The 11,627-nt window shown below is 33.2% G+C and overlaps 2 protein-coding genes across 2 annotated transcripts; one reads left to right on the top strand and one right to left on the bottom strand.

Annotated features, from left to right (window-relative positions):
- LOC105161580 (universal stress protein PHOS34) lies at positions 6,663 to 8,842 on the top strand. The gene is made up of 4 exons (XM_011079312.2): positions 6,663 to 6,978; positions 7,127 to 7,236; positions 7,340 to 7,458; positions 8,607 to 8,842. The coding sequence occupies exons 1-4, from the start codon at positions 6,804 to 6,806 to the stop codon at positions 8,695 to 8,697; spliced, it is 495 nt and encodes a 164-aa protein (XP_011077614.1). The 5' UTR covers positions 6,663 to 6,803; the 3' UTR covers positions 8,698 to 8,842.
- LOC105161624 (probable glutathione S-transferase) lies at positions 9,355 to 10,439 on the bottom strand. Its single transcript, XM_011079362.2, has 2 exons — positions 9,944 to 10,439; positions 9,355 to 9,833 (listed from the first exon to the last, which is right to left on the bottom strand). The coding sequence occupies exons 1-2, from the start codon at positions 10,331 to 10,333 to the stop codon at positions 9,462 to 9,464; spliced, it is 762 nt and encodes a 253-aa protein (XP_011077664.1). The 5' UTR covers positions 10,334 to 10,439; the 3' UTR covers positions 9,355 to 9,461.

Consider the following 11,627-nt stretch of genomic DNA (forward strand, 5'->3'; position numbering starts at 1 on the left):
TGGGGGAGTGGGGAACCTTAGGGGAAGGCTGGGGGGGGGGGGGATGGCGAGTGGGAGGACGCGCGGCGGCAGCAAAGTTTGAAAAATTAGTTGGAAAGAGGTGCAGCCAGGTAAGCAGAGGGGTGTGGGAGTGGGCGTGGGGTCGGGGTCTGACACTCCTCTCACTCGGTTCGCATGTGATGTGAGCCACCCGGTGGGGGTGGGACCACACCCTAAATTCGGTTCACCATCCCTTTTTTCTTTTTTTATTAGTTTTAGAGCGCTTTGAGTGATTATTCCTTGAATTAGGGGACTGACTTTGTAAATGGGGTTTTTTAATTGGGATCAGTGGTTAAGGAGGCGTGGTGGTGAGAACGTGTTTGCGCCTTTCTCATACCACAATCCTTGTCCTTATCCAATCCCACCCTCCCACTGCTTTGCATCTAAGTAATTACCGGTGGGGTTACTTATTTCATCTAATTATATTTATATTTCCAATCTATTTATATAAATTATTTATATTTTTCTGTATTGATATGTATAAAAATGTATGTGTCTAATAAATTTGGATAATCATTTAAAACTTAATCAAACGAATGCAAATCTTAAAGGAGAACATGAAAAAATGAATTCCAACGTACAAGTTAGTATTGAACTCGAGATGAAATATAGCAAAAAAAAAAATAAGTAAATTGAATTAAGAATCAAGATATGGTGATAAATTTGGTGAAAAGTATAAAAACTCGTAATAACGTACTTGTAGAGTGCTCAAAGAATCTTTAGAGAGTGAGAGAGGTGTTAGAGGGTGTCCAAAGAGTAAGAAAGGTGTCCCCTGTATGGAGGAACAAACATGTGTTTATAGGGGAAGTGCCCATGTCTATCGGGAGTGTATTCACTCTCAAAATTCTTGCTGAAATAAATTGCAAATTTGTATCTATTCCACACTTAAATTTACATTAAGGATTATAATTAAAAATAATGTTTGAATAAAATACGGAAACTCGCACGATACTTTAATATATTTATGGCATCAAGCCTCAAAAGATATATTAATATTTTTTAATATTGAAACACACAATGTATTGGTATGTGACACGCATGCATGGCATACCATGCAAACATGTTTCTCGTTTTCTGGAAAATAATGTTAAGACATGCATGTTCAAAAAGAGAAGATAAAATGGATGTGAGGAACAAAGTGGAGTAAGATTGTCCTGAAATTTGGAGGTTGTTTGGGAGAGTGGGGCGATTGAGGGTAAAGGAAAAGGGTTGGAGTCATGACCAAATCCACCTCCACCACAACCTACGACTAATAGTTTAAACTTAAATGAAGGGCATCACCGCTCTGCATTTTAATTAGAGTTGAGTTTTTCTTCCCACTTGCTAATTATATTATCAATCTGTGTCATTATCAGGCAGACAGATTGCAATAGTCTTATGGTAATTTCAAGGAATTTATCCAGTCTTATTATTGAACCAAACAGATCTACCATATGAATTATAGGGTTGGGAGTATTATAGATAGCCAAATGGAATCCAAGCATCTTCTTACTCCTTCGTCCTTACCCACCTTCTTATCCTTTCACCTTCTTTCCCCTGTTTTCTTTGCTTGTGCAACAAAAAACAAAGAGAGACCGAGACAGAGACAAAGACAGAGACTACATTTGGTTTCATGTTTGGACATTTCTCAAAACAATATAAAATACACCCAATATTTATTTTGTGTCTTTACATCTTATTTGTGTGTGTTTCTTTTCAACTTTCTATATAATATGTATATATATAAACTTATATATAATATAAAAGATATATGATTTGACAATAAACAGTATTTTTTTGTCTTCAAAAAATACAATATTAAACAAATAATATTTATATATAAAAATATATATAAAAAAAACATGACTTGACAATAGAAAGCGATTTTCGTCTCTCAAATCCCAACATCAAACCTACACCACCTATTTTAAAATACTTTAAATTACCTCGAAACACAAATCCAAACATACCATCTATCTCCAACACACACTTATTTATCTCTATTTTTCTCTTTCTATCTCCAAACCAACAAAACAAAACACTTAAAATACAAATCCAAACACTATTAGAATAAGTAGTGTAGGTGTAATGTTGGAATTTGAGAAATAAAAATAATCGTTCATTGTCAAATCATATCTCTTTTGTATATACTTTTTATATGTAAATATTGTATGTTTAATGAGTACTTTCGGGAGACAAAAATACTATTCATTTGTCAAATAATGTCTTTTTTATATTATATAAAAGTGTATATATATCGTATATAAAAAGTTGAAAAACAAAAAAACACACAAATAAGGAGTAAAAAAATACAAAACATCGGGTGTGTTTTATTTTGTTTCATAAATTGCCCAAACATGAAACTAAACATAGTAAGAAGTTTTTTTTTGTTTTTTTTTTGGGGGGGGTCTGTAAAATGACTTTTTAAAACATGAAAAAAGGAGCGGCCGTCATTTTCCACCGTTCTCATTACGACCGGTCGTTGTTGAGAAAATGTGGCCATGATCTTTTTTGTAGGCCCAAGCCCAAAAACTCAAGCCCCTCACTTGGATGGCTCAATCCATTCAGCCATTGGTCCACCGGTTAGGCTCAACCCATTCAGCTATTGGTCCATTGGTTAAGCTCAACCCACTCACCCAATCTAATTTGTCTTATTTTTTATACCCCAAACCCTACTCTCGTTCTCTCATGCCCCCTTGTTTCTTTCACTGGTCTCTGCTCTCTCTCTCCAACCCCTCGCTCCTCGGTTTCTATCAATTGTCGTCTCCCTCTCTCTCCGTCTTCAATGGCTTCCTCTCCTCTCTTCTCTCTCTCTCTCTCCAACCCCTCTTCCTCCTCAGTTTCTATCAATCGTCGTCTCCGCTCTCTCCGTCTTCAATAGCTCCCTCTCACGAATCAAGGTCCTACCTCTATAAAAGCCAAGTAACCGAACTAAAAATCTCCTCCTCCTCTTTCTTCTTCCTTTCCTTGATTAAAAGGTTCTTTGTGAACTTGGTTCCTAAGTAGAACTCTAAGTGGTTGTAAGTGATCCTTTGAAGATCATTTCTTGGTGGTATCTGTTTTGAGCTTCTGAGCAATCGTGAGAGATTGCCGGCCTTTAGTGGTTGTGGGCTTTTCTCTCCGGATCTGACTCCCTGAGCCAATCTTTCTATTTTTATGATTTTACAGCATTCATAGATCTGTAAATATTTTGCACATGAACTGCTATCCTAAATCTATGCAGATTCATTAATATTTCTATATTCTGGATTGTAATATTAAGGCACACGATTCACTATAATAGTTGACTAGAATTATTCCTGGGCTCACTACTAAAGGGGTGTTCACCCAATAGTGATGCTTGCTGCCGGCATCAACTAGCTTCTCGATGCTTTCATAGACTCCAACTGCCGTTATCCACATGCATTAAATATTTTATGTGCACTGTATTAATTTTGCACTCAATACTCTATTTATAAATATAGAATTCTTGAATTTGAATTTTACGATGGAGTTGATATGGCAAAATTATAATTTCTATTTGATTAGATTATAGTTTCCATTGTTGAATAGCGTAATTTGCTTTAACGAATGAAGTTTAAAAATTAGCCAAAGTCTAATGCAACAGTTACTACCACGATTGGCTCAAATGAATAAAGCTTAAAAATTAGTCCAATTTCAATTCGACGGTTACTAGCGGAATTAATTCAAATGAATAAAATCTAGTAGTTAGTCCAAATTCAATACAACGATTATTAGCACTATTGACTCCAACAAATAAAATCTAAAAGGCAGTCAAGGTTCAAGAAGACAATGCAATAATTACATAGCACAATCCAAGTTCTTTATCAAAGCAACAATAAACAATCAATTTTTTCAATTAATCCGTATATAAACTCCGAAAAAAGGAAAAATAAGAGGAGGAGAAAAGAAAAATAGAGCATTCTTTTTGTATTGATTATGTCTTCATAGTTGATCTAGTTATAACCCATCAATTATCTTTTTTTTTTTTTTTCTAATTTTTAGTTTTTGTCGTAGCATCAACTTGGCACCATCTGTGGGAACAATCTAACTTATTGAACAAGCAGACTGAATTTAAAAGCTCAGGATGTTACAACTGCAAAATAAATCGGTTAAATCCTATCTACATGTGTTGTGTATTCATTCACTAGGTAAATATTAAGTTCAACATGCACAAACTTATGATATATATGCAACTGGCTATTAATTTCATGCTTTTTTTTTTTTATGTAAATATAACGTGGCTTCAATTTTTCATATTCTCAAGACAATAATCTGTCTTTCTGTGTATCTTATACTTTTACATTGTTGTCATCATGCTTACATACATAATTATTTATAGTTTTTTTGTAATAATTGTTTGTATCATATTATTTTTCATTACGTTCTTTTTTACTTATAACCGCATCTGAATTTTACATACATTATACATTGTTGATTTGATTCATCTATTTGTCTGAAATTAATTGTCATATAGCACATTGTTATTACATTTTCATGATATACACACATATACATTGCACTTGAACATAATTGTATTTTTTTGTTTCACGCGAATTAAATCTTGTATATTTAATATTTTTTTTGTCAGCCACTGATTTTGGAACATTAACACAGAGGTATGAGATTTGTGCTCTCGAATTGTACAAACTTTACAATATCGATCATATATGGATTCTAGCTGATAGATCATATGTTTTATTTCTCTCTCTTAATTAGAAATAAAAGAAAATAACAAGAAAAGAAAATTTCATGAACATTGAGGTACCCAAATTAATGCATAATACAAGGAAAAATATGTTATGAACTCAAGAATATATATTCATACGGTTTCCAATATTAATTATTGAGAAAGTTTTGCGACCATTATAAAAGTATCACAGTTCGCCTCAAATTTTTTAAAATTTTATTTTTTGAACTTTCCTTTCAGAGTTATATTCTCGCAGATTTAGGCGTAGGCATGCCTAACTCTTCCTACTAATCTGTCAGGTGTTGGCTTGTTTCTTCCTTTTTCATTATATTAATCCATTATGAGCAAATGCTGCAATATGACACTTAATTAGAAGCATTTAGGCTGCAAAGTATATAAAAAATACCACTTAAAATTATCATGAAATACACTCAAGGTGTCATGCAATTTACCCTTTTGCTTCTAATCTTTAGCTTTAGTTGTAGCATCAGGTGTAATAACTTGTAATTGAAAATTTAAAATTAAATGTGTTATTTTGTAAATAATTTCCAATTTTCACCAAAAAAAGTAAGGAAGGCAAAAAGTAGATAAGATTGGGAAGGGAGGATGGCCATATTCCAGATAATGATTATTGTCACAAGTGATCCAATGAAAATCAGGAGAGTACATAATTACCAAAATAAAGTGCGTATTATTGGCATTATACTCCGCCGCTGGAAAAGGAATAAAAAAGGGAGCCGCGACATTGAATAATAACAAAAGTGAGTCGGCGTGCCACTCCTTTTACCCTATTCTCTTATCATATTCAATTTATAAATTATAATTATTTCTATTAAAATTTAACACGATTACTCTTTTACTGTTTCAATATTATAAATATTTATTTAAAATAAAAAAATTATTATATAGCCCCTAAATAATAAAATAAAAATTACTAACTTTACCTCTAATTTTTCTTTTTATAAACAAAAAAAAAATTTGAGAAGTAGATGTAAAATTATAATTTTTAATTTTTAAAATTACATATTGGACGGCTCACCGTAAGCATTGAACGGAACTGGATAACATATTGGATTGATCGTTAAATAAACGTTAAAATAAGAAGGTATTTGTAATTTCTCTAACAACGATAAGTTTTTTACAACACATCCCAAGTAGAGCACTTGATTTCTCATCAAATTTTGCATTCAGTATTCAGAAAAATATGGTAAAGTTAATCTCAAATATTGTAATTTTTTTATCATAGAACTAACTTTATAATGTTTTTTCTGAAATATGTGATTAATATTAACTATTTTATAAAGTATGAACTAATATTGCAAATCACCAGACCAAAATTGTAATTTGCTTCACATCTTCTACTTTTCTTTTGTATTTATTTTGTAGGGTCGTCCACCTCCACAACACTAATAATCTCAATCTTTGTTTCAGGAATAATCAATAATGATCGAAAGATTATAGCATGCAGAGATTTGGGGCAATTGGGCAAGTTGGGGTATGAAAGAAGCGTTAGGTTAGCGCAATGAGGAATGATTCCATTTCCAGGTGTTATGTATTAAAATATGAAATGAAAGGGACAGAGGAAGCAGCGTGGAGGCTTCAGTTTTCCTAGTTAGATCTTGTCTTATTCCATGTTTCATGTGCAAATCTGCCTAATCCACACCCCCCGCTTTTCCTTACATTTTATTAAATGAAAATATAAATCAAATACTCTATCCGAATTACTATTAAATGTGTGAATAGGTAACTATTAATAAAATAATTAACCAAATTTGATAACAATAAATATAATTAAGAGTATTTTACCATTTTATCAGCTATAGTAATTATTATTGTATAAATACCATATAATGTACATCCTAATTAATTTTAAAGCAACAACTCTATATTTAGCTATTTTCTTTTTGTTGGGATTTCAACACTTTTGTTGTTGTTGTTTTTTATATCAAATAATTAGCTATTTCCAGGGGGTCATTTTCGGGTTTCCGGACGCAAGCGTGTTGTTTTCCCATTACAAAAGATTAAGACAGGAAGAGAGTTCTGAGAGAGATTCAGACAGGAAGAGTTGTAGAACACGAAGACACAACAGAGAAAAATGGCAAAAGACAGGAAAATCGGGGTGGCGATGGATTTCTCCAAGAGCAGCAAGGCCGCGCTGCAATGGGCCCTGGAGAATCTGGCCGACAAAGGCGACACTGTTTACATCTTACACATCAAATCTCACTCCCTCGACGAGTCTGCCCAGAAAATCTGGTCCGAATCCGGTTCTCGTACGCACCTCTTTCCTTCCTCTCCCCTTTTTCAATTCTTTCTACTTCTATATTCATTGCGTTTCGATCGGATCTGATGTTGTTGAGATAGAATAATGAGTAACCACATGATGATTTCGATTCTTATGGATTTTGTCTGAATTTCTAGCGCTTATCCCATTGGCGGAGTTTCGTGAGCCGGAAGTAATGAACAAGTACCAAGTCAAAACGGATATTGAGGTTCTCGACATGCTCGACACTGCTACCAGGCAGAAAGAGGTGTTTTGATTTGTCAGATTAATCCTAAATTAATTCGCATTGCATATTAAATCGTTGTCGGAAGATGAATGTTTGTTAATTTGTGATTGGGTTGATTGATTAGATACATGTTGTGACGAAGTTGTACTGGGGAGATGCGAGAGATAAGCTTTGTCAAGCTGCTGATGATTTGAAGCTTGATTCCTTGGTTATGGGTAGCCGGGGCCTCAGCGCCTTAAAGAGGTATGCTTTTAATTCTTTTCTCGTTGTCTTAAAATTCACAGCAGTTTATCATTTTGGGCACCAACTTCCTAAAATGTCTTATTCTACGTAATACACATATTTTCTTCTTTTTTATAATTGTAACGGTTCGTGTCATTTACATATGAGGTAAAATTAATTTTAGTGCGATAAGTTCATAATTTCTAGAAATAAAATATTATAAGTTTATAAATACTTATCTTTTACACATCAAATATAATCTAAAATTAAATCTAACATCTTTATCAATAAATTAAATCTCATTGAAACTTGTTCATATATATTAAGATGTCGTAACATACTGAATATATATTATGTATGTAAGATGATTCATTAATTATTTTTGAATAATTTTCTTTATTTAACTAGCCTCTGCCACATGCGGTTCTGCAAGTACATTAGAAAAGAATCATGATGTCGATGAAGAGAAAAAAAAAAAAGAAAAAAAACAATGTGGTGTGAGGAGAGGGGGAAAAAATAAAAAAATTTGTGATTAGAAAGAACTGTGGAGTGAGATATAAGAAAAAATTAAGTTGTGAATATGAATTTATTTAAAAAAAAAAAGATTGCTGTTAAAAACAAAATTTTATTGAATGAATGGATTGAATTTAAAAAAAAATTGAATATGAAAATATTGATATGACAATAAGTTGTCTTTTATGCTAGTATAGATACATTTGATATAAAACAATATAGCTATGTGCTTAACTAGAAAAAAATATATATATGCATAAATATACATATTTAGCTAAGTGCTTGCGAATTAAAATCACACAATGAGGATATATAATTGGATTATTTTCTTAATTAAGTCATGAAATACTTCTTGTATTACTCAAATGTGGTTTTTGGATGCTCTATTTATTTTTAGAGCTGCATTGAATTATATAGAATAAATTATATTGATATTTTTAATATTAAATTTAATAAACTTATAAGTGATGAACAATTATGGATATTGTACAAGTAGGATCCCAACAATAATAAAGAATGTCGATTTAATTTACTCAATTATATCAACAGAAAAGAAATTTATATTGAAAAATTAAGACATGGTTGTAATGGTAGGATGTTTTCTTGAATATGTGTTAAATGCAGCATTACATAGTTATGGTGATGATGATGTGCAGGATAATCTTGGGAAGTGTAAGTAACTACGTGATTGCGACTGCCAGCTGCCCAGTTACCATAGTCAAGGATCCTGACTTTCACAAGAACTGATCTCCTCATTATCATCATCATCATCATTTGTTTTTAATAATAAATGTTCGTTTGCGGACCAATTCATATGTATGACGCTCCAACCAATTCTGTGCTTTTGAAATAATACGACTTAATTATGTCTATTTATATATTATGTCATTTATCAAGGAATGTTTGTCAGTGTGTAACAAAATGTGGCAGCACATTCTTTTTGTGAGTATAAATCCATATAATTTTTTTATTTTATAAATAAAAAATTAATATAAGAATAATGAATTATTTTAAATAAACACTAAACATTTATGAGATAATTAATGTGTAATATTTGGAATAGATAAAAATGGGAGAGTAAATAGGGATTAAAGATAAAAACACACAAGCTAGTTATTACAAATCATGAAATGTTTATAAAATGAAAAAGGTGTGGGTCAATTATATATAGTACGGACACTTAGAACATATAGAGAAAAAGCACAGAATTATCAATAATGTTCTACCTATTGGTTGAAGTCGAGATCTTATAAATAAGTTTGAATCCTACCAATGTATAAGTATGTAGCTCAGTTTATGTAAATTTATTAGTGATCATCAATTGAATATTAATATATGATTCAATTTAATAAAATATTGATATAATTATGTAAGTTTCACTTAAAAAAAGGGAATTGATGATTAGGGAAGACAGGCATAATAGTTGAGTTTATAGTTAATTAGTACAAGTGGGTGGCAAAAGCCCCATTTATTACTCAACACAAACATCTTATTCAATCAGAAAGCACACCCTACGAAGCACTATTTAGCGGCGGGGGGGGGGGGGGGCTCCCATCCTTAAATTTCTCAGCCAGTTTGTCCTTAGGTGGTACATTTTCCTTTACAAAGCTGCACTTATTGTACTTCTCAATCCATTTACACAGATTGGGGTGCTTCTCTTGGGTTATGACTTCATCAACAAGTCCCACCACTTCCGCAATAATTCCAAACCAATACGCAATGAAATTGGCCGCAATGTCAACTATTCCAATGTTGTCACCTCCGAACCACTTCTTTCCCTTTATTTCACTGTCCAGAAACTTCAGCAGCTCCACCGCTTCTTCCTTGGCTTTCTCTCGCTCCTCTCCGCTGCTCCAACATGCTTTCCACATCGCAGGCAGGCACTGCCGGACCACAAAAGTAGTACAATGATGATCGTATAATTAGTTAGGAATACGAGGTATATATAATCATAAAGAAAACACGCATGGTGGTTAATTAAATTTGTAGGAACCTCGTCATCCACGAACTTGGCCCAGAAACGGGCCTTTGATCTTTCATATGGATCTTTGGGAAGAATGGGTGGGCCTTCCCAGGTTTCATCTATATATTCAAGAATGACCAAAGAGTCGGCGATGGGATTGGCGTTGTGCAGGAGAACAGGCAGTTTCTTGTGAACCGGGTTGTGCTTGAGAAGCAAAGGGGACTTGTTGATCAGATCTTCTTCCATGTATTCATATTCTACCCCTTTCAGTTTCAGGGCCATCTCCACTCTTCTGCTGAATGGGCTGCCCCATGCTCCCAACACCTTCACTTCTCCCATACTTGTACTTTTGGTGTTTGTGTGTTTATTGATTTTTGAGAAGCTCTTCTTATTATAGTAGAGTGAAGGAGTTGAATACATTCTTCTAGTCTAGTCATTAACAACCATCACTTCATCAATTACAAACTTTAGTACCAAATTTATTCAAAATTTATGCTTACGCAGTGAAAAACTATGTGTATATTATAGCAATTACATTTGTCATATAATAATTTTGTACACTTATCATGTGATTGATCACCTTTTTTCAAATGTACGCTAATCGTTCTGTAAATATTTATCATATAATTGATTCAAGAGTCCATCATTTGCTTTTGGATGAAGAGGAAAGAATGAATAATTGATGGAATAAGTAGTTTAACCCTAATTGAACTCAAGAAGTAAATAGAGGGAGAGAAAGTCGGTGGAGACTTCTTGATTTCACCAACTGTTTACTAATTTTGAAACGAGCAGACATTATTACCATGCGAAGCTGACATAGGCGATCATCTCATCTCACCGCCATATCAATTGCTAACTTCAAAATCTCCAAAAATTTGAAGGAAAAAGACGTAACAAATGGTTATGGATATGGATATGGATATTGGTTACGCACCATTTAAGATTAAATCCATGACCCGGTCCAGTTTTCATTCACATAAGCTAGCCCATGTTGGCCCATCTCCAGAACAACTCGGGTCATGTTCATGATAGGCTGCCCATATACAAACATGATTAATAATTACGAGTAGTTAACAATTTTGAAGGCATAAAGAAACGTAAAAGTGAATGACCCAACAACGCACAAGTTGTTGGGAGGGTGTTGTCTTAGTGTTCTTTCTGTTAGAACTACCAGCACTATGACTAAGATTAGATGGCTCTAAGTGGTAAGAAGAACGTAAAGTCTTACAAGGAAAGTTTCGGAATACCATTGGGGGGAAGGGTTAGAAAAAATACTTAATACGAGTATTATGAAATCTCACCTTCCACAAACTCTGGCCTGAGTTAGCATTACTTAAAAAGAATTCAGTTCTAAGCATGTTTTCATCATGTATATCATTATTTTAGACTACGGCCCTCTTAGATTACGATCAAAATCTTGAATGAAGACAGTTTCCTGATCTTCTGGGGACCCATCATCAGTTTTATATTATCATATCTACACAACCATTCTTATTACATGTAAAAATCCATTAACTGGGGACAAAATTTCCTGATCAGATTCTTGAAAAAATGGGCGTGAACATGCTTTTCGTAAACTGTAAATGTAAACTTTGTTTTTCGTTAAAACGTAAAACCCCCGAAATTGCATGCTGGAATCTAGTCTTGTGATTTCCTTATATTTGACAGGGAGCAAATTGACATGTGAACCTGTGTGTTCAGTGTGTCAGGTATA

This window comes from Sesamum indicum, linkage group LG5 (assembly GCF_000512975.1).
Source record: "Sesamum indicum cultivar Zhongzhi No. 13 linkage group LG5, S_indicum_v1.0, whole genome shotgun sequence".
NCBI classification, from domain to species: Eukaryota; Viridiplantae; Streptophyta; class Magnoliopsida; order Lamiales; family Pedaliaceae; genus Sesamum; species Sesamum indicum.

What these genes read in the sequence shown, in the direction of transcription:
- LOC105161580 (XM_011079312.2), top strand. Translation starts at nt 6,804, where the DNA reads ATGGCAAAAGACAGGAAAATCGGGGTGGCGATGGATTTCTCCAAGAGC. An exon ending in CTGGTCCGAATCCGGTTCTC is followed by an intron (nt 6,979 to 7,126) that starts GTACGCACCTCT and finishes CTGAATTTCTAG; the next exon opens with CGCTTATCCCATTGGCGGAG. An exon ending in GGCCTCAGCGCCTTAAAGAG is followed by an intron (nt 7,459 to 8,606) that starts GTATGCTTTTAA and finishes GATGATGTGCAG; the next exon opens with GATAATCTTGGGAAGTGTAA.
- LOC105161624 (XM_011079362.2), bottom strand. Translation starts at nt 10,333, where the DNA reads ATGTATTCAACTCCTTCACTCTACTATAATAAGAAGAGCTTCTCAAAA. An exon ending in CCAAGTTCGTGGATGACGAG is followed by an intron (nt 9,834 to 9,943) that starts GTTCCTACAAAT and finishes GTGGTCCGGCAG; the next exon opens with TGCCTGCCTGCGATGTGGAA.